This window comes from Salmo salar, unplaced genomic scaffold (assembly GCF_965601325.2).
Source record: "Salmo salar unplaced genomic scaffold, fSalSal1 ptg000432l, whole genome shotgun sequence".
Lineage (NCBI taxonomy): Eukaryota > Metazoa > Chordata > Actinopteri > Salmoniformes > Salmonidae > Salmo > Salmo salar.
Genome location: NW_027675387.1, coordinates 2,588,931 through 2,613,264, shown reverse-complemented (window position 1 = coordinate 2,613,264; position 24,334 = coordinate 2,588,931). Strand labels below are relative to the sequence as shown.

The 24,334-nt window shown below is 40.8% G+C and overlaps 2 protein-coding genes across 2 annotated transcripts; one reads left to right on the top strand and one right to left on the bottom strand.

Moving 5' to 3' along the window:
• Positions 1 to 3,263: 3,263 nt before the first annotated feature.
• On the top strand, positions 3,264 to 16,275 carry LOC145876090 (uncharacterized). The gene is made up of 2 exons (XM_082971878.1): positions 3,264 to 3,853; positions 13,392 to 16,275. The coding sequence occupies exons 1-2, from the start codon at positions 3,565 to 3,567 to the stop codon at positions 14,192 to 14,194; spliced, it is 1,092 nt and encodes a 363-aa protein (XP_082828004.1). The 5' UTR covers positions 3,264 to 3,564; the 3' UTR covers positions 14,195 to 16,275.
• A 4,766-nt stretch (positions 16,276 to 21,041) lies between these two features.
• Positions 21,042 to 24,334, bottom strand: LOC145876058 (uncharacterized). The gene is made up of 2 exons (XM_082971830.1): positions 24,331 to 24,334; positions 21,042 to 24,236 (listed from the first exon to the last, which is right to left on the bottom strand). Exons 1-2 carry the CDS (start codon positions 24,332 to 24,334, stop codon positions 23,191 to 23,193), a joined length of 1,050 nt encoding a protein of 349 aa, XP_082827956.1. The 3' UTR covers positions 21,042 to 23,190.

The following is a 24,334-nucleotide window of genomic DNA, read 5'->3' as shown; positions in this document are numbered from 1 at the left end:
GTGCCCTACACGGTAACTGTAGGCAATCGTTTTGAAGGAATCTCCAGTTACAAGGTCTCTGTAGGAATATGGAAGACAATGTAATTAGTAGACTGTTACATCACCAGGTCATTGTGGATTACTAAAGTATAATGTCCCTGATAACAAATCATGATAACATTGGATTGATAGATGCATGAGCACACATATGTACATGTGTAGCATGTGACAATAACAGGATCATATCAAGGATAGCATCACAAATGAATACATAAATACCACTTGAAGCTTGATGATGAGTTTGAATCATTTGAATCAGCTGTGCAGTGTGAAGGCAAAAACCAAAATGTGCCCCTCTTTGAGTCCCCAGGACTGAGAACCACTGCTCTTCATTGGGACCTCTTCATATGTAGACTGGCTTTCATAGAGCTCTTTATCTGAGGACAGAAAACCTCACAAGAAACAGACTTCATTATAGTCAAATTACACCACACTGAATATTATGTTACTATTATCTCCATCCTCACTTCTAGGGACAGGAACTACACAAAAGTACCTGCCCTATCCAGAATAGCCTCCTCTCTCACTGACAGTTGGGGCTGCTATCCTTTCACCCTCCTCCATGGCTGTTCTACATTTGGAGTTTGTTTTTTTACAGTGATAAATAGATAGCTGGTCTGATGTGAAGGAGGAGGTTGATCATCAGGAGTCAGATGTGAAGGAGGAGGTTGATCATCAGTGAACCTCTAGGATTGTGGCTGGGCTGGCGTTTACACTTCCAGCTTGGTCATATATTTTGATACATTGAATGTTGATATTGTGAACCTATGTTATATATTTGCACCTCCTGTTTCAGGAAGTGATGTCACTAAGTACTGCCCCAATATATAAGTATTCAGACCCCTTCACTTTTTACACATTTTGTTACATTATTCTAAAATGTATGAGGAAAACATTGATTTAATCCATCTACACACAATACCCCATAATGACTTCACAATACCCCATAACGACATCACAATAGCCCATAATAACTTCACAATACCCCATAATGACATCACAATAGCCCATAATAACATCACAATAGCCCATAATAACATCACAATACCCCATAATGACAAAGCAAAAACCGTTTTTTAGAAATGTTTGCAAATGTAACAAAAACAACAACTGAAATATCACATTTACATACAGTACCAGTCAAAAGTTTATACACATCTACTCATTCAATGGTTTTTCTTTATTTTGACTATTTTCTACATTGTAGAATAACATTGAAGACATCAAAACTATGAAATAACACATGGAATCATGTAGTAACCAAAAAAGGTGTCACGTCCTGACCAGCAGGTGGAGTAGGTGTATAGTTTTGGTCAGGGCGTGGCAGTAGAAGTTCTGTTTTCTATGTTCTGTCTAGGTTGGGTGTTTCTATGTAGAGTTAATTGGGGTGGACTTCCAATTGAAGGCAGCTGTGTGGTGTTGCCTTTGATTGGAAGTCCTATATTAGTTGGGTGTGTTTGTGGGGAATTGTTTTTGCACTGCGTTAGTATAGCCTGCAAAACTGTTGGTGTCGTGAGCATCGTTTATTGTTTTGTTTTTTTCTGTGTTTTACTCTTGTTTTTGTGAATTAAAAGATCCACTCTGCTGCATTTTGGTCTTCCCTGCAACACCATGACATTTTTTGTGACAAAAGGGTTAAACAAATCAAAATATATTTTATATTTGAGATATTTCAAAGCAGTCACTCCTTGCCTTGATGACAGTTTTGCACACTCTTGGCATTCTCTCAACCAGTTTCATGAGGTAGTCACCTGGAATTAATTTGTTAACAGGTGTGCCTAGTGAAATGTTAATTTGAGGAATTTCTTTCCTTCTTAATGCGTTTGAGCCAATCAGTTGTGTTGTGACAAGGTATGGGAAGCTCTCATGAGGATTGCCACAGGAAATGAAGACCCAGAGTTACCTCTGCTGCGGAAGATATGTTCCTTAGAGTTAACTGCACCTCAGATTGCAGCCCAAATATATGCTTCAGAGTTCAAGTAACAGACACATATCAACATCAACTGTTCAGAGGAGACTGTGTGAATCAGGCCTTCATGGTCGAATTGCTGCAAAGAAACCACTACTAAAGGACACCAATAATAAGAAGAGACTTTCTTGGGCCAAGAAATAGACATTAGACCAGGGAAATCTGTCCTTTGGTCTGATGAGTCCAAATTTGAGATCTTTGATTCTAACCGCCGTGTCTTTGTGAGACGCAGAGTATGTGAACGGATGATCTCCGCGTGTGCGATTCCCACCGTGAAAAATGGAGATGTGATGGTGGGGGGTGCTTTGCTGGTGACACTGTCTGTGATTTAGTCAGAGACTGCGTGAATCAGGCCTTCATGGTTGAATTGCTGCATGCAAAAACACTGTTTACAAATAATGTGCTTTTCTTAAAAAAATGATATTTAAGTGACCCCAAACATTTGAACGGTAGTGGCGTATTGTTACACCATGTAGGAGCAGTATAGACCTAGTCTGTTCATTATATAAATCTACATGATGTATTGTTACACCATGTAGGAGCAGTATAGACCTAGTCTGTTCATTATATACATCTACATGATGTATTGTTACACCATGTAGGAGCAGTATAGACCTAGTCTGTTCATTATATACATCTACATGATGTATTGTTACACCATGTAGGAGCAGTATAGACCTAGTCTGTTCATTATATACATCTACATGATGTATTGTTACACCATGTAGGAGCAGTATAGACCTAGTCTGTTCATTATATACATCTACATTATGTATTGTTAGTCCATGTAGGAGCAGTATAGACCTAATCTGTTCATTATATACATCTACATGATGTATTGTTACACCATGTAGGAGCAGTATAGACCTAGTCTGTTCATTATATACATCTACATGATGTATTGTTACACCATGTAGGAGCAGTATAGACCTAGTCTGTTCATTATATACATCTACATGATGTATTGTTAGTCCATGTAGGAGCAGTATAGACCTAGTCTGTTCATTATATACATCTACATGATGTATTGTTACACCATGTAGGAGCAGTATAGACCTACAGTAGCTGGCTACTTATTTATATGTTGTTTGACTGAATGAAACTGCCTTAAATGTGCTGTAGTAAACATTTTTTATTCTCACTAATCCTGTCTTTGTATGTCTCAATAGTATTATTTAATTAAATCCATGTAAAATAATCTTTGTCTGAAAATAAAATCTGATCCTCAACTGCGTTTCCCTCCAGTCAGCAGACGGCGATGTGCGTCTTTCAGGCGATGCTGCAGCGTGACGTATAATCTAGTGGACGGTTCTTCATAAACAGCTCGTCAACCACCTCGGTAGCTTGCTAGCCGACATAGCCGAAAGATTCAAGCTATTTATACGCTTTCGGTCTATATTAGCTACTGTGTTTTAGACACACTTCTGTCGTATCTACTTGTTAACCTATTTAATTTAATATTACGTTATTTTTTATTAGTCAGCTATAGTAGCTGACTGGTTAAGTTAGCATTAGCCTAGTCGCTAATGATAGCTAGTTAGCTAACATCCCCGAACATGAGCTCCCTAAACTACTCCCCTCCTGTTAAAGAAGAGGAGGTCTGCTGGACGGAGAAAGAAGCTCTGGGGCTGAACATTGTCGTGAAAGAGGAGAAGGAAGAGGAGGATGTTACAGTAAAACTAGTAGTAGAGGGTGAGGCTGTTACAGTGAAAGATGAAGAGATAGACGTTTCAGTTAAACAAGAGGAAGAAGAGGATGATGCTGTTTTTGGAGTGAAGAAGGAAGGAGAGATTACTGTCACATTGGAAGATGAAGAGAAGGAGATAGGAGATCTGAGTAACACCAGTAAGTACCGCCTTCAATTAGTTTTTAACTTTGGATATTCGGAGTTGGCTCGTCAATACCTCTTCAACGGAGGGTCCTGGGATGATGACTGATATGTCTAGAATCAGACGACGTAGAGACAAGCTACCCCTTGTTTTCTCCGTTCCGTTTCCAAAAAGTGACTTAACATATATATTTGAGGAGGGTCTATCTGCTGACCGCAGACTGGGGGCCACGGCATGTAGTGATTTTAATGTAGTGATGTTTTACTACACACCGTTCCCCCCATTAGAGCCATGTGAGAGTTGGGTTGGCTACACCAAAGATTATGGATATACTGACAAGATGTCTCTCCGTCCTGACAAGCGGAGTCGTTGTCCACAAAGCTGCACTGTGGGTTGTCTATCTCCCACCTATCCTGTCTTTGGATTGGTGGATACATCTTATTATTGTAATCTATTGTTTATATTCTGAGGGTTGTTGTCGTCAACCGCCTGTATTCAATGGAGAGAGATGCTAAGCTACTAGCATGAATATGCATAGCGATCTGGAGACAACTCCAATAGTGTTTTTATCAAAGTTGTCGATATGTCACGTGTCCACGTAACAACTTAATCATTACGAAACTTCTGTTAGATCAAGTAAACCTCACGTAGCAAATAAGCCATTCATTTTGTTATTGACCAAATTCAACACTTTCCACATTGGGTTGATAATTGTTTCCACTTGGATACAACCAACTGTAACCTACTGGCATGACCTAGAGAGATACAACCTACTGTAACCTACTGGCATGACCTAGAGAGTTACAACCTACTGTAACCTACTGGCATGACCTAGAGAGATACAACCTACTGTAACCTACTGGCATGACCTAGAGAGTTACAACCTACTGTAGCCTACTGGCATGACCTAGAGTTACAACCTACTGTAACCTACTGGCATGACCTAGAGAGTTACAACCTACTGTAACCTACTGGCATGACCTAGAGAGATACAACCTACTGTAACCTACTGGCATGACCTAGAGAGTTACAACCTACTGTAACCTACTGGCATGACCTAGAGAGTTACAACCTACTGTAACCTACTGGCATGACCTAGAGAGTTACAACCTACTGTAACCTACTGGCATGACCTAGAGAGTTACAACCTACTGTAACCTACTGGCATGACCTAGAGAGTTACAACCTACTGTAGCCTACTGGCATGACCTAGAGAGATACAACCTACTGTAGCCTACTGGCATGACCTAGAGAGATACAACCTACTGGCATGACCTAGAGAGTTACAACCTACTGTAACCTACTGGCATGACCTAGAGAGTTACAACTTACTGTAGTCTACTGGCATGACCTAGAGAGTTACAACCTACTGTAACCTACTGGCATGACCTAGAGAGTTACAACCTACTGTAACCTACTGGCATGACCTAGAGTTACAACCTACTGTAATGACCTAGAGAGATACAACCTACTGTAACCTACTGGCATGACCTAGAGATACAACCTACTGGCATGACCTAGAGAGATACAACCTACTGTAACCTACTGGCATGACCTAGAGAGTTACAACCTACTGTAACCTACTGGCATGACCTAGAGACACAACCTACTGGCATGATCTAGAGAGATACAACCTACTGTAGCCTACTGGCATGACCTAGAGAGATACAACCTACTGTAACCTACTGGCATGACCTAGAGTTACAACCTACTGTAACCTACTGGCATGACCTAGAGAGTTACAACCTACTGTAACCTACTGGCATGACCTAGAGAGTTACAACCTACTTTAACCTACTGGCATGACCTAGAGTTACAACCTGCTGTAACCTACTGGCATGACCTAGAGAGTTACAACCTGCTGTAACCTACTGGCATGACCTAGAGAGTTACAACCTACTGTAAACTACTGGCATGACCTAGAGAGTTACAACCTACTGTAACCTACTGGCATGACCTAGAGAGATACAACCTACTGTAACCTACTGGCATGACCTAGAGAGATACAACCTACTGTAACCTACTGGCATGACCTAGAGAGTTAGAACCTGCTGTAACCTACTGGCATGACCTAGAGAGATACAACCTTCTGTAACCTACTGGCATGACCTAGAGAGGTACAACCTACTGTAACCTACTGGCATGACCTAGAGAGATACAACCTACTGTAACCTACTGGCATGACCTAGAGAGTTACAACCTACTGTAACCTACTGGCATGACCTAGAGAGTTACAACCTACTGTAGCCTACTGGCATGACCTAGAGAGATACAACCTACTGGCATGACCTAGAGAGTTACAACCTACTGTAGCCTACTGGCATGACCTAGAGAGATACAACCTACTGGCATGACCTAGAGAGTTACAACCTACTGTAACCTACTGGCATGACCTAGAGAGTTACAACCTACTGTAGTCTACTGGCATGACCTAGAGAGTTACAACCTACTGTAACCTACTGGCATGACCTAGAGAGATACAACCTACTGTAACCTACTGGCATGACCTAGAGATACAACCTACTGGCATGACCTAGAGAGATACAACCTACTGTAACCTACTGGCATGACCTAGAGAGTTACAACCTACTGTAACCTACTGGCATGACCTAGAGAGATACAACCTACTGTAGCCTACTGGCATGACCTAGAGAGATACAACCTACTGGCATGACCTAGAGAGTTACAACCTACTGTAACCTACTGGCATGACCTAGAGAGTTACAACCTACTGTAGTCTACTGGCATGACCTAGAGAGTTACAACCTACTGTAACCTACTGGCATGACCTAGAGAGTTACAACCTACTGTAACCTACTGGCATGACCTAGAGTTACAACCTACTGTAATGACCTAGAGAGATACAACCTACTGTAACCTACTGGCATGACCTAGAGATACAACCTACTGGCATGACCTAGAGAGATACAACCTACTGTAACCTACTGGCATGACCTAGAGAGTTACAACCTACTGTAACCTACTGGCATGACCTAGAGACACAACCTACTGGCATGATCTAGAGAGATACAACCTACTGTAGCCTACTGGCATGACCTAGAGAGATACAACCTACTGTAACCTACTGGCATGACCTAGAGAGTTACAACCTACTGTAGCCTACTGGCATGACCTAGAGAGATACAACCTACTGTAACCTACTGGCATGACCTAGAGTTACAACCTACTGTAACCTACTGGCATGACCTAGAGAGTTACAACCTACTGTAACCTACTGGCATGACCTAGAGAGTTACAACCTACTTTAACCTACTGGCATGACCTAGAGAGATACAACCTACTGTAACCTACTGGCATGACCTAGAGAGTTAGAACCTGCTGTAACCTACTGGCATGACCTAGAGAGATACAACCTTCTGTAACCTACTGGCATGACCTAGAGAGGTACAACCTACTGTAACCTACTGGCATGACCTAGAGAGATACAACCTACTGTAACCTACTGGCATGACCTAGAGAGTTACAACCTACTGTAACCTACTGGCATGACCTAGAGAGTTACAACCTACTGTAGCCTACTGGCATGACCTAGAGAGATACAACCTACTGGCATGACCTAGAGAGTTACAACCTACTGTAGCCTACTGGCATGACCTAGAGAGATACAACCTACTGGCATGACCTAGAGAGTTACAACCTACTGTAACCTACTGGCATGACCTAGAGAGTTACAACCTACTGTAGTCTACTGGCATGACCTAGAGAGTTACAACCTACTGTAACCTACTGGCATGACCTAGAGAGTTACAACCTACTGTAACCTACTGGCATGACCTAGAGAGATACAACCTACTGTAACCTACTGGCATGACCTAGAGATACAACCTACTGGCATGACCTAGAGAGATACAACCTACTGTAACCTACTGGCATGACCTAGAGAGTTACAACCTACTGTAACCTACTGGCATGACCTAGAGACACAACCTACTGTAGCCTACTGGTATGATCTAGAGAGATACAACCTACTGTAGTCTACTGGCATGACCTAGAGAGTTACAACCTACTGTAACCTACTGGCATGACCTAGAGAGTTACAACCTACTGTAACCTACTGGCATGACCTAGAGAGTTACAACCTACTTTAACCTACTGGCATGACCTAGAGTTACAACCTGCTGTAACCTACTGGCATGACCTAGAGAGTTACAACCTACTGTAACCTACTGGCATGACCTAGAGAGATACAACCTACTGTATCCTACTGGCATGACCTAGAGAGTTACAACCTACTGTAGCCTACTGGCATGACCTAGAGTTACAACCTACTGTAACCTACTGGCATGACCTAGAGAGTTACAACCTACTGTAACCTACTGGCATAACCTAGAGAGATACAACCTACTGTAGCCTACTGGCATGACCTAGAGTTACAACCTGCTGTAACCTACCTGCATGACCTAGAGAGTTCCAACCTACTGTAACCTACTGGCATGACCTAGAGAGATACAACCTTCTGTAACCTACTGGCATGACCTAGATATATATATCTAGGTCATCTAAGCATTTCTAAACTTTTTTTCTAACTTTTATGGGGTATTGTGATGTCTTTATGAGGTATTGTCTGAAAATTGATAATTGAAAAAAAAATATATATAATAACCAAATATGTAAAAAGGGAAGGGGTCTGAATGCATGTATGTTGTATGTTCTAGGGCAGATTTAAAAAAAATAGTATTTTCTTTCTACCAATTGATTGGTTGAAATGTTATGACGTGTATTTGTTCATATAGACACACCCCGTGTGTTTAATAAAATCAACTGTATGTGCAGAACTTGAATTGAACTGATGCTTCAAGCGTTTGATTAAATAATTAACACACACAAATGACTTGAGCAAGCCAGAGGTCAATATAACCAGAAGAAAATAACCAATTCCCCACCTGCTGCTGGCCTTCGTTAATTCTGACATTATGCTCCTGAAGTTTCCGGTAAAATAGGCAAACTTTTTCCATTTCCGTTTGAAGTGCCAATTTATCTTACCATTTCTACCGATCTGCATGCCAGTTATGAACGAGTTACAACACCTGTTTGGCTCCTCCACTTCCTGGGTCGGTGAAGTGAGGTATTACATTTAAGGATTAAATCATTTAAGGAATATATCCAAGTCTCACGCTCATCACCTGTGGAATGCGGGGCTTCCAGCGAGGTGTGGATTTAACCTGTTAGGGCTAGGGGGCAGTATTTACACGGCCGGATAAAAAACGTACCCGATTTAATCTGGTTACTAATCCTATCCAGTAACTAGAATATGCATATACTTATTATATATGGATAGAAAACACACTAAAGTTTCTAAAACTGTTTGAATGGTGTCTGTGAGTATAACAGAACTCATATGGCAGGCAAAAACCTGAGAGATTCCTTTACAGGAAGTGGCCTGTCTGACCATTTATTGGCTTTCTTTGACATCTCTTCCCAAAACAAAGGATCTCTGCGGTAACGTGACACTTCCCACGGCTCCAATGGGCTCTCAGAGCCCGGGAAAAACCTGAATGACGTAATTCAAAGCCCTGGCTGAAACACACGAGCGCTTTTGCTAAGTGGTCTATCAGAGGACAAAGGGCTTAGGCACGTGCACTGGCCTCCCCCGTCTTAATGTTTTTCCCTCTATTTACCGAAACGTAGATTCCCGGTCGGAATATTATCGCTTTTTTACGAGATAAATTGCATAAAAATTGATTTTAAACAGCGGTTGACATGCTTCGAAGTACGGTAATGAAATATTTAGAATTTTTTTGTCACGAAATGCGCCATGCGCGCGACCCTTATTTACCATTTCGGATAGTGTCTAGAACGCACGAACAAAACGCCGCTGTTTGGATATAACGATGGATTATTTGGGACCAAACCTACATTTGTTATTGAAGTAGAAGTCCTGGGAGTGCATTCTGACGAAGAACAGGAAAGGTAATAACATTTTTCTTATAGTAAATCTGATTTTGGTGAAGGCTAAACTTGCCGGGTGTCTAAATAGCTAGCCCGTGATGGCTGGGCTATGTACTTAGAATATTGCAAAATGTGCTTTCACCAAAAAGCTATTTTAAAATCGGACATATCGAGTGCATAGAGGAGTTCTGTATCTATAATTCTTAAAATAATTGTTATGCTTTTTGTGAACGTTTATCGTGAGTAATTTAGTAAATTGTTAGTAAATTCCCCGGAAGTTTGCGGGGGGTATGCTAGTTCTGAACGTCACATGCTAATGTAAAAAGCTGTTTTTTGATATAAATATGAACTTGATTGAACAAAACATGCATGTATTGTATAACATAATGTCCTAGGTGTGTCATCTGATGAAGATCATCAAAGGTTAGTGCTGCATTTAGCTGTCTTCTGGGTTTTTGTGACATTATATGCTAGCTTGAAAAATGGGTGTCTGATTATTTCTGGCTGGGTACTCTGCTGACATAATCTAATGTTTTGCTTTCGTTGTAAAGACTTTTTGAAATCGGACAGTGTGGTTAGATTAACGAGAGTCTTGTCTTTAAAATGCTGTAAAATAGTCATATGTTTGAGAAATTGAAGTAATAGCATTTCTAAGGTATTTGAAAATCGCGCCACAGGATTCAACTGGCTGTTACGTAGGTGGGACGATTTGGTGCCACCTAGCCCAGAGAGGTTAATAGTATGTTGTACCTAGTTTCCCTCCTTCAGGGAACAGTAGTTATAGTCATAACGTGTGGATTTAATAGTATGTTGTACCTAGTTTCCCTCCTTCAGGGAACAGTAGTTATAGTCATAACGTTAAGCTTGTCATATGATGAACTTTAACTTAAATACTGGATCTTGCTGTCGGACAGTTTTTTTGTATTCAGATCGCTGAAATGCTCTCTACCTACGTAACATTTAGTGTCTCCTTATGTTACGCTGGGAAAACAGTTTTCATGGGCACAGAAATCCTAAATCATTTCAGTTTACTAAATCCAATGGTTCTAACCGAGAGTCACCTTAACTTTATTGACAACTCCCAAATGGATACTGTCATTAATGCGGTTCTTAAATAATTATGCATAATACTTAATACTGTAGCTGTTTAGTTACAGTCACATGTTCAACTATCATCAGCTGATCCAGGAAATCATTTTCTGCATGCCAGTCAAATGTAGTTCTTCATTCATTACACCGGTAAAGACAGTTATGCCGTGCTCCACGTTGGATCCAACATCCCAAACAAATCGATATTTATAATGTGTTGTCTACTTGATTTACAGTAGGGTCTCGTTAGTCCGTTTGGAAACGGAGATACTTAGCTCATAATGTGTAGAGATCTGTTCCTTGATGGATAGGCTATTGTACAACACACAGAGCTATTTTCCTTTATTCAGGACATTTAGAATGACAACACATTACAGAGTAGCCTAGTGGGATTATTCACAAAATTATCTGGTGATCAGGTTATGAATTGTCATGACAAAGACATTTTAGTCTCCTTGTTTCACCTGAAATATTAAATATATAGTCCTAGGTCTATGTTATTGTTAGGTGAAGTTATGGGTCCTACAGTAGGTGTATGTTATTGTTAGGTGAACTTATGGGTCCTACAGTAGGTCTATGTTGTTGTTAGGTGAACTTATGGGTCCTACAGTAGGTCTATGTTGTTGTTAGGTGAAGTTATGGGTCCTACAGTAGGTCTATGTTATTGTTAGGTGATGTTATGGGAAAATTTGGCAAATACTTAGTGTACAACCCTCTGTCAGGCTGATGGCAAAGCTAGCCAAAGAGCATTTTACAGGTTTAAGTGTTTATGTATAAAGCAGTTGATTTGCTACAACAACACAAACAGGACATTCAAACAAGCGTTACAATTATAATCCAAAAGTAATGTGAAATGCACTCATAAACAACCTGTAAATGGAGGCTATTTTTGCAGTCAGCCTATGAGAACTCCCCCGAGTTTTCCCCCACGGTGGTGAGTTAGTGAATAGACACAGAGCTTAATGTGAGTTTCCTTCAGTAGCACACCTGATAGTGCGCTGTAATATTCAGAATGCCTTGTGAAAAACTAAAATCGTCGCTCACCATTTTTTTCTCCAGGCAGAGAGAAAAAACTACATCCATAACTAGTGGTTTCCTGATTACCAGATATACTACATCCATAACTAGTTGTTTCCTCATTACCAGATATACTACATCCATAACTAGTGGTTTCCTCATTACCAGATATACTACATCCATAACTAGTGGTTTCCTCATTACCAGATATACTACATCCATAACTAGTGGTTTCCTCATCACCAGATATACTACATCCATAACTAGTGGTTTCCTCATTACCAGATATACTACATCCATAACTAGTGGTTTCCTCATTACCAGATATACTACATCCATAACTAGTGGTTTCCTCATTACCAGATATACTACATCCATAACTATCGGTTTCCTCATCAGCAGGCAGGTGTTTCTGCAAGTGTTTTTGCAAATTGTGTGTGCATCGCCCTCGTGCCGCAATTTTAGCAAACACAGAAAGGGGCCAAAATTTGACACCAAAAGTTGTCTGGCACACTGCTTAGGATTTCAACAACTTTAATAACTTATTTCTAGCCTACAAACATCATGTTACTACTAATGTGAAAACAAGACAAAAAAATATGACTATTCTTGCTCATTTTAGGACAATTGTCAAATAATTGTAACATTCATTACTGACTTAAATTGTTTACAACATCATGGCTACGCTGTTGGCATCACCTTTTACAGTGGATTACCGCTGTTGTGGGCCTTTAACCATCTGTCTGACTTTGTTGTTCACACAGGAGAGATACTTAACTATCGTGGATCCTCTGGGGAGCCTCAACAACCTCATGATGCTGAAGAGGCAGAGAAGAGTCTCTCCACATTAGAACACCTCAAGAAACACCTGCAGAGACGAAGATCTCTCACATGGAAATCTTACTGCAAATCTTCATCGGAACTTAAAATACACCAGCGAGTACACACAGGAGAGAAATCTCACCACTGTTTTGATTGTGGGAAGAGTTACTTAAGATCAAAATCGGCCAAACCCTCCCCTAACCCGGACAACGGTGGGCCAATTGTGTGTCGCCCCATGGGCCTCCCGGTTTCGGCCGGCTGCAACAGAGCTTGGACTCGAACCCAGAATCTCTAATGGCACAGCTTAGGCCACTTGCTCACCATTTTTGCTCCAGGCAGATATACTACATCCATAACTAGCGGTTTCTGCATTAGCAGGGAGGTGTTTCTGCAATCAAATTGTGTGTGCATCGCCCTTGTCGCAATTTTAGCAAACACAGAAAAAGGTGCTTATATTTGAGAACAAAAGTGGCCTGGCACACTGCTTAGGAGTTCAACACCTTTTACTTATTTCTAGTTACTACTAATGTGAAAACAAGACTAAATATGACTATTGTTGCTCACTTGACTGTCTTAAGACAATTGTCAAGTAATTTTAACATTCATTACAGACGTCAATTGTTGTACAGTATCATGGCTACGCTGTTGGCATCACCTTTTTCAGTGGATTTCTGCTGTTGTGAGCCTTTAACTATCTGTCTGACTTGTTCACACAGGAGAGAGACGTGACTATCATGGATCCTCTGGGGAGTCTCAACATCATGATGCTAACAAGTCAGAGAAGAGTCTGTCCAGATTCTATCACCTCAAGAAACACCAGCAGAGACCCACAGGGAAGAAATCTATCTGCTGCTCTGACTGTGGAAAACATTGCAAATCTTCATCAGAACTTAAAATACACCAGCGAACACACACAGGAGAGAAATCTCACCACTGTTTTGATTGTGGGAAGAGTTACTTAAGATTAAAAGCACTAAAAGTACACCTGAGAATTCACACTGGAGAGAAACCTTACAGCTGTGATCAATGTGGGAAGAGTTTTACTACATTTAGCTATCTGACTATACACCAGAGAACACATACAGGAGAGAAACCGTGCAGCTGTACTGAATGTGGGAAGAGTTTTACTCAGTCAAGCAACCTGTTATCACACCAGAGGATACACACAGGAGAGAAATCTTTTAGTTGTAATCAATGTGTGAAAAGTTTTATTTCATCTAGTTACCTGACTGTACACCAGAGAACACACACAGGAGAGAAACCTTATAGCTGTGATCAATGTGGGAAGACTTATATTTCATCTTGCCATCTGACTAGACACCAGCGAATACACACAGGAGAGAAACCTTATAGCTGTAATCAATGTGGGAAGAGTTTTACTCGGTCAGACAACCTGATATTACACCAGAGAACACACACAGGAGAGAAACCTTATAGCTGTGATCAATGTGGGAAGAGTTTTACTACATCTGGCTCTCTGACTCTACACCAGAGAACACACACAGGAGAGAAATCATAGCTGTGATCAGTGTGACAAGAGATTCTCCGATAAGACATCTGATCAAACATCAGAAAATACATGAAGGAGTTGTTTCATGATATCAATGAAATCTCGCAATGTAGAATGTTTAACATTGTAGAAGGAGTATTTTAATAATGTCACAATGTAGAACCCTAAACGTTTGTCCCCTGTTCTATTGATTTCAACATGATATGGATATTAGCCTCAGGGGGGAAATCCAGGCTCTGAAATGGAAGAGTTACTATTTATGAGATTTAATAAAAAGTGACTAACAAAAAAAGAGTTGTGTTACACTTACCATGTTGGTGACCCACTGGAATCAAAATGTATCTGGCTGTTTTCTACAAATTGTCCTCTAACCAGTGATGTACACATTATTCCCAGATTCTGTGTGGTTTTTGAGCTGTTCGTTTTAACAGGACATGCAACCTCATCTCCCTCCTGTCGTACAATTGATTTCAACATGATATCGATGAGTTATGACAAATAAGTGTTGTGTTCCTTTGTTTACCGACCCCTAAATTTAACTGCATCACTTCAAAATGTAGCTGACTGTCTTCTGCAGGTTGTCCTCTAACCAGTGAGGTGAAAGATATCTCCATTTCCAAGTGTTTTTTTTTTTGTTGTGTTAGTTTCAGGAGCAGATTCAACCTGATTTCCCCCCAAATGGATATTAGATTTGTGTTTAGCTAGTGCGTTGCTATGGATCTTTATTTATTTTGACTGCACGTTTTTCCGTATTGGAGATACATTTTGTTTGGGCTCGTTCCAAGGGGACAAGAGTTCTAGAAGCTAGTGAGTTTTAGGAAGACGAGAGTTCTAGAAGCTAGTGAGTTTTAGGAAGACGAGAGTTCTAGAAGCTAGTGAGTTTTAGGAAGAGGAGAGTTCTAGAAGCTAGTGAGTTTTAGGATTCTATAGAAAGAAAAAGGAGAAAAATTATACTATTGTATATTTTTATTTAGAAATACGTGTTTTTTCTTGTTTTTAATTGTTGACAGCCAGTGATTATATTGTAGAAGGTGAAGCATTGTAGTTGATTATAATGTGAAATGGAAGTTGTTTTCTGTTGGTGGTGAGCAAACTTTTCCAACAAAAATATAGGATATATTTGTTGTCTTAAAGGGGAAGGTGTTACAGGCTTTGGTTTTTCCATTTATGTTTTGAGGTTGGACTTTAGCACGTCTAGCTCGTTAGCACGTCTAGCTCGTTAGCCCGTCTCGCTCGTTAGCACGTCTAGCTCGTTAGCCCGTCTCGCTCGTTAGCACGTCTCGCTCGTTAGCACGTCTAGCTCGTTAGCACGTCTAGCTCGTTAGCCCGTCTCGCTCGTTAGCACGTCTCGCTCGTTAGCACGTCTAGCTCGTTAGCCCGTCTAGCTCGTTAGCCCGTCTCGCTCGTTAGCACGTCTAGCTCGTTAGCCCGTCTAGCTCGTTAGCACGTCTAGCTCCGTCAGCACGTCTAGCCCGTTAGCGCGTCTAGCTCGTTAGCACGTAGGACGCACTGATTGGTGTCACCTCGTTAGTCAGTATGTGTTACACCTGTGCTGGCTTGTCCATCTCGTTAGTGGGAAGGTGTTTCACCTGAGCTGGTCCAGGTTCTATTTAAGAGTGTCTGGCCCAGTGCTCCAGTTGTCTTGATACATGTGGAGAGTCAACACCTTTAGTTGCTCCACCTTTTTGGTTTACTTCCTGTCTTTAAGTTTGGTGTGGGTTTTTCTTTTGTTTGTCTCTTCTTGGGCAGATTTAGTGGGTCTCATGGTGGGTGTCTTTTAGGTCCCAGTTGTTGTTACTAGTCAACTTTCAGTGGACACCCCCATAGTGTCTTTCAGAGCCCCTCCTAAAAAACAAGTTATATTTTGGGTTGGATATTGCATCCAATTAACATTTTAATCAATAGTTTTTCAGTTTAGTCTTCTGTTTTTTATCCTCTTATGTTTGTTGTGTACTAAATATTTCTGTTTATTTTCAATGTTTTTAAAAATATTTTTCCTGTGAAGCCATTTTGTTGCATCCATGTCTGAAATGTGCTGTATGAATCAAGCTTGATTTGATTTGACCATATAATAAAACAAATGAACCCAGTGACTGACCAATCAACAGACTGCTGAAGAGGTAAACACCACCCCCGGCTCTACCAGGGGCTTGAGGTGGTCTCCCACAGCTCTGCTTATGTCATGTTCTGTGGCCTTGCTGTTCCATTTATTGACTGTCCCTGCAACACAGAAACACATTTAGTTATATTATATAAAACACTCAAAGTAATGGATATGGAGCATCTATGGCCTCAGTTACACCTGGCACCTAAATGTGACTTCTGTCAACCGATCACTTCAAGCTGCATTAGGTTCAGATCTACCAGGATGGGCTTTTGATATAGTATGGATGCAGTCAGGCCACCAAATATGCATAAGCAATGTATAGAGATGTTGGGAAAAGTACATTATACACAAATGACCTTCGTAATATCAAAGAACAAATGTGTGTGCCTGAGGGGAAATTAACTTCATACAGCCAAGAGGGGTGAGAAATTACACCAATATCAGTGGACAATTTGCACTAATGTAAATAAACATAGATGATGGAACATATTCCCTTTTGCTGACGTGATGAACCGCTAAGGGGACATAAATATTTACCATCTAAACCATGTGTGACCTCTCACCTCTCTGGCTGTAGAAGTGTTCTTCCTAACCAGTCCCTCAACAGCTCTCTGACTGAGCTCCACCCTCACTGGGTCTTCAGAGGAGAGGAAGGCTGAGGAGGGATGGAAGGATGAATGGATCAGTCAGTCAATAAAGTGTAGAGCTGCTGTCTATGCTGTCTGATAAAATCACTATTTTAGTAGTTCATTAAAGTAAATAAGGCTTTATGACTGCTGAATACCAACTATCAATCACTTAGATCATGTATTTTCAGGTAGAGATACATCCTTGGGACGTCCCTAACCCGTTGAAGTTGACATTTAAAATGGTTAAGGTAGGGGTTAAGGTTAGGGTTTAGGGTAGGGATGTCCCAAGGATCCCAGATAGCATTGACCATTGTGCATTCTTCTGTCTCTTTTACATAGCAGGTGATGGGTTCTGACTTCTGAACTTGAAAATATGAAATATCCTTATTATGTGAAATTGAATGAAACAATAATGTATGTTGATGCTAATATGATGTACAATATTCCATGATGTTTCTATATGATAACAATAGAGTAATATATTTAATATGATGTACAATATTCCATGATGTTTCTATATAACAATAGAGTAATATATTTAATATGATGTACAATATTCCATGATGTTTCTATATGATAACAATAGAGTAATATATTTAATATGATGTACAATATTCCATGATGTTTCTATATGATAACAATACAGTAATATATTTAATATGATGTACAATATTCCATGATGTTTCTATATGATAACAATAGAGTAATATATTTAATATGATGTACAATATTCCATGATGTTTCTATATGATAACAATAGAGTCATATATTTAATATGCCATATACTATTTTTTTAACCGTTTCACAAATTCATTTTAATTATCTTAATCATTATGATTCAACATCAGTTCACCGTCTCACCTCATACTGTATTGGAGCAGCTGACTGCCCAGTTCAACATCAGTTCACAGTCTCACCTCATACTGTATTGGAGCAGCAGCAGCTGACTGCCCGGTTCAACATCAGTTCACCGTCTCACCTCATACTGTATTGGAGCAGCAGCAGCTGACTGCCCAGTTCAACATCAGTTCACCGTCTCACCTCATACTGTATTGGAGCAGCTGACTGCCCAGTTCAACATCAGTTCACAGTCTCACCTCATACTGTATTGAAGCAGCAGCAGCTGACTGCCCAGTTCAACATCAGTTCACCGTCTCACCTCATACTGTATTGGAGCAGCAGCGGCTGACTGCCCAGTTCAACATCAGTTCACCGTCTCACCTCATACTGTATTGGAGCAGCAGCAGCTGACTGCCCAGTTCAACATCAGTTCACCGTCTCACCTCATACTGTATTGGAGCAGCAGCAGCTGACTGCCCGGTTCAACATCAGTTCACCGTCTCACCTCATACTGTATTGGAGCAGCAGCAGCTGACTGCCCAGTTCAACATCAGTTCACCGTCTCACCTCATACTGTATTGGAGCAGCAGCAGCTGACTGCCCAGTTGAACATCAGTTCACCGTCTCACCTCATATTGTATTGGAGCAGCAGCAGCTGACTGCCCGGTTCAACATCAGTTCACCGTCTCACCTCATACTGTATTGGAGCAGCAGCAGCTGACTGCCCGGTTCAACATCAGTTCACCGTCTCACCTCATACTGTATTGGAGCAGCAGCAGCTGACTTGATCGTTGATGCTAATCATCATGTTTGAATCTGAGAGTAAATAGAGCCGACTACAACTCTAAAAATGAAGGGTTCAACTGGAGTTGTTCTCAGATCCCCTAAGAACCGTAGGGTTCTTGGTCAATGAAAAACAGCCCCAAAAGGTTCTTCAAAGAACTTGTTAGAAGGTGGGTTCATCGAGGAACCTCCGTTGTTGCTGGACTTCTTCCGGGAACTTCGCAATTACAACTGAAAACGATGGTGACAAGTTTGGATGCGACAACAGTTAAAAAGGTTAAGTTGGGTTGATGTTTGTCTCTGAATATGTCTCGAAATAATTTATTATAATAATATAACATACTAATAATGAATAACGAAGACAATGATGGTTTTCTGTGAATATCTTCCATAACGTTACTATAGTTAATGAACGTAAATATTAGAAAGCCGGGTTTGACCGTCGGCGTTGTATGAGCTACAGTACAGTACCGTTAGCTAGCTAGCTAACGTTATGTCCTAACTAGGCACAACTAGGTTTGGATTATTTCCTCAACTTTATTCATTCCCATATATTGTATATCGTTTCCATACTGCCAACATGGCTTTACACTCATTAACGTAAGTTTCCAATCTAGAGCAGTTCTCACTTTTGTGATAATGAACTAGCTAACGTTAGCTTCGTTAACTAACTAACTAACTAACTAACTAAGGACGGTGACCTGTCCAGACGAGATGTTACAACGAACTGAATCGTCAATGGAGGTCTTCCTCTTTATATAGGCTGCTACAGCATGCAATACTATTAACTCACAAGGGGGCATAACGTTATATGTACAATACTATCCCATTTTGGAAACGTTACATGTACAATACTATCCCATTTTGGAAACATTACATGTACAATACAATCCCATTTTGGAAACGTTACATGTACAATACTATCCCATTTTGGAAACGTTACATGTACAATACTATCCCATTTTGGAAACATTACATGTACAATACTATCCCATTTAGGAAACGTTACATGTACAATACTATCCCATTTTGGAAACGTTACATGTACAATACTATCCCATTTGGGAAACGTTACATGTCCGCCCCCTTGTGGAGGGAAATTAATATCTTAGATGGTAGCTGTAGATGGGATTCAAATGCATAATGGTATTAATACAGTGTCTAGACTACCTCATTTGTATAAATGCCCTTCAGAATCCAAACACAGTATTGCCACGCAGCAAAATGTTGAGTATAATCTTTCAAGTCAGCCTGTCACACAATGCTATTCTCAAACATAACTAATCAATTAGTTGTTTTTCAACAATATTTTAACCTGCAGGAATATTTTCACATTTCTATCTCATGGTTAGTTCCTAGGATAATGCAACTCATACATTTTTCATTACTTGTAAAATGGGGTACAGGTTTAAAATAATTACAGGTTTAGAATAAGTACAGGTTTAAAACAAGTTTCCATAAAGCCAACATGGCTTTACTCTCATTAACGTAAGTTTCCAATCTAGAGCAGTTCTCACTTTTGTGATAATGAACTAGCTAACGTTAACTAACTATTACAGGTTTAAATCAAGTATATGTTTAAAATAATTACAGGTGCACCTTACTAGCTTATACTATATCATAAATGGTCTTAACTAGTAAACACAGATTCTAGTTTTCATTCAGTTCAGATGGCTGGCTGGGCTTTACACCTCCAAGGCGGCGGCGGCGCCCCCCCCCCCACCTTCACACAGGAATACACACTCAGAGCCTCCTGACTGGGCCCTGTTTACACCTCCACACAGGAATACACACTCAGAGCCTCCTGACTGGGCCCTGTTTACACCTCCACCCAGGAATACACACTCAGAGCCTCCTGACTGGGCCCTGTTTACACCTCCACACAGGAATACACACTCAGAGCCTACTGACTGGGCCCTGTTTACACCTTCACACAGGAATACACACTCAGAGCCTCCTGACTGGGCCCTGTTTACACCTCCACCCAGGAATACACACTCAGAGCCTCCTGACTGGGCCCTGTTTACACCTCCACACAGGAACACACACTCAGAGCCTACTGACTGGGCCCTGTTTACACCTCCACACAGGAATACACACTCAGAGCCTACTGACTGGGCCCTGTTTACACCTCCACACAGGAATACACACTCAGAGCCTCCTGACTGGGCCCTGTTTACACCTCCACACAGGAATACACACTCAGAGCCTACGAGGCTTTTCTAAAAACTCCACTTTACTTCGCTCACCTCTTTTTTTTTTTTTAACTACGTTCGAGATGTGGTATCCACTCAGCTCACTGCCTCTCAGATCAAAGGTGGGACCATCTGCTCCGTTCCTGAAGTGTGGTCTCCCTGAGATCCCAAGTTAGAGGGATCCCTGGTGCACCATTTACCCAGGTCACCAGGAGCGGTCACCAAGTGAAGATTCACATCCCCAAATGTGGTGATTAATTTCTTTAACATCAAATGAGACAAACTTATCACACAAGTCAGAGTTATACTTAAACTAAATCTTTATTAACTTATTAATAAGGGAGCAGGTCAATACAACACGCAAATATAGGGTGAATCAATTGAGTGCTCTACGATAATGATGGCTGGTCGACGAATCACCCCCAGATGACTCGTTGAGAACCACGATACAAAAGTACAAAGGTATTTTAAAGCCAAGATACACCCCTTTCAACCTACATGACAAACAACCGATGAATAGAATGGGTCACAAGCTTAAGATTTGTATGAAAGATGCTTCTAATTCTCAGCAGACAGTATCTGCTGTAAAAACAGTACTCTTTGTGTAGAGACCAGGGTCTGGCCCTGGGGTCATCTCTCCCTGGTACCATATAGAACAGAAACATTAACTCATGTTCTGGAATGCGGTCTCTTTAGGTTTTATCACCCAAAAGACATTGTAAATCTCCTGTCAGTGTTTTCTCCCAGAGGCCCATCCTCAGTAGAACACAGACACAATAGTTATAAAAACCCTCTATTCTGTTGCATAAAACAACCATTTGATGCAATAAAAGTATTATAACAAAGTTGCAGTTTTGCTCTCTGTGTCCACTGAAAGTTGACTAGTAACAACAACTGGGACCTAAAAGACACCCACCATGAGACCCACTAAATCTGCCCAAGAAGAGGAAAACAAAAGAAAAACCCACACCAAACTTAAAGACAGGAAGCAAACCAAAAAGGTGGCGCAACCAAAGGTGTTGACTCTCCACATGTATCAAGACAACTGGAGCACTGGGCCAGACACTCTTAAATAGAACCTGGACCAGCTCAGGTGAAACACCTTCCCACTAACGAGATGGACAAGCCAGCACAGGTGTAACACATACTGACTAACGAGGTGACACCAATCAGTGCGTCCTACGTGCTAACGAGCTAGACGTGCTAACGGGCTAGACGTGCTGACGAGCTAGACGGGCTAACGAGCTAGACGGGCTAACGAGCTAGACGTGCTAACGAGCTAGACGTGCTAACGAGCTAGACGTGCAAAAATCCAAACCTCAAAACATAAATGGAAAAATCAAAGACTGTAACACCGTAAGAGAACCAAAGACTAACACCTTAAAAGTTTGCTCACTACCAATAGAAAATAACTTCTATTTCACATTATAATCAACTACAATGCTTCACCTTCACCAATATAAACATGGTGTCTACTGGCTGTCAACAATTAAAAACAAGAAAAAAACGTATTTTTCCCCCACTAGCTTCTAGAACTTCTAGAACTCTCGTCCCCTTGGAACGAGCCCGAACAAAACTCATCTTTAATACGGAAAAACGTGCAGTCAAAATAAGATCCATGGCAACTCACTGGCTAAACGCTAAACACAAAACTTTTTGACTGCCCACCCTTGAGACAGTTACAAACCAAATTGTCCTCATCATGGACACAAGCACCAGAAACGCTGTTGTTTTGACAAGTAGCAATAAATCACTGATATCATTTAGGGGGGAAATCAGGTTGTACGTGTTGTTGAAACTAACACAACTAAAAAAACACATGGAAATGGGAGATATATTTTACCTCACTGGTTAGAGGACAACCTGCAGAAGACAGTCAGCTACATTTTGGAGTGATGCATTTAAATTTAGGGGTCACTAAACAAAGGAACACAACACTTATTTGTCATAACTCATTGATATCATGTTGAAATCAATTGCGTGAGAGGAGGGAGATGAGGTTGCATGTCCTGTTAAAACTAATAGCTCAAAAACCACACAGAATCTGGGAATAATGTGTACATCACTGGTTAGAGGACAACTTGTAGAAAACAGCCAGATACATTTTGAAGTGTTGCAATTTGATTCAAGTGGGTCAATAACGTGGTAAGTGTAACACAGCTCTTTTTTTGTCCGTTATTTTTGTGTTAGTCACTTTTTTGTTAAATCACATAAATAGTAACTCTTCCATTTCAGAGCCTGGATTTTCCCCCCTGAGGCTAATATCCATATCATGCTGAAATCAATAGAACAGGGGACAAACGTTTAGGGTTCTACATTGTGACATCATTAAAATACTCCTACTAAAATGTTTAAACATTCTACATTGTGACATCATTAAAATACTCCTTCTACAATGTTAAAACATTCTACATTGTGACATTAATTCATTGATATCATGAAACAACTCCTTCATGTATGTATTTTCTGATGTTTGATCAGATAACTTTTATCAGAGTATGTCTTCCCACATTGAGTACAGCTATAAGGATTATGTCCTGTTTGTCTTCTCTGGTGCAAAGTCAGCTGGCTAGATGTAGTAAAACTCTTCCCACATTGATCACAGCTATAAGATTTCTCTCCTGTGTGTGTTCTCTGGTGTATAGTTAGATAGCTAGATGTAGTAAAACTCTTCCCACATTGACTACAGCGATAAGGTTTATCTCCTGTGTGTGTCCGTTGGTGTACTATCAGGCTGTTTAGCTGAGTAAAACTCTTCCCACATTGATTACAGCTATATGGTTTCTCTCCTGTGTGTATTCTCTGATGTGATTTCAGGGTTTGTAGCCGAATAAAACTCTTCCCACATTGATCACAGCCATAAGATTTCTCTCCTGTGTGTGTTCTCTGGTGTATAGTTAGATAGCTAGATGTAGTAAAACTCTTCCCACATTGACTACAGCGATAAGGTTTATCTCCTGTGTGTGTCCGTTGGTGTACTATCAGGCTGTTTAGCTGAGTAAAACTCTTCCCACATTGATTACAGCTACATGGTTTCTCTCCTGTGTGTATTCTCTGATGTGATTTCAGGGTTTGTAGCCGAATAAATATCTTCCCACATTGATCACAGCTATAAGGTTTCTCTCCTGTGTGTCCCCGCTGGTGTACTATCAGGTTGCTTAGCTGAGTAAATCTCTTCCCACATTGATCACAGCCGAAAGGTTTCTCTCCTGTGTGTGTTCTCTGGTGTCTAGTTAGATTGCTAGATGTAGTAAAACTCTTCCCACATTGATCACAGCTATAAGGTTTCTCTCCTGTGTGAATTCTTTGATGTATTTTAAGGTCTGATGAAGAGCTGAATCTCTTCCCACAGTCAGAGCAGCAGTGAGTTCTCTTCCCTGTGGGTCTCTGCTGGTGTTTCTTGAGGAGTTCTGATCTGGAGAGACTTTTCTCTGCCTCGTCAGCATCAAGAGGTTGTTGAGGCTCCCCAGAGGATCCACGATAGTCCCGTCTCTCTCCTGTGTGAACAACAAAGTCAGACAGATGATTAAAGGCCCACAACAGCAGAAATCCACTATTTATTTGAGGTAAAGGGTGATGTCCAGAGCGTACCCAT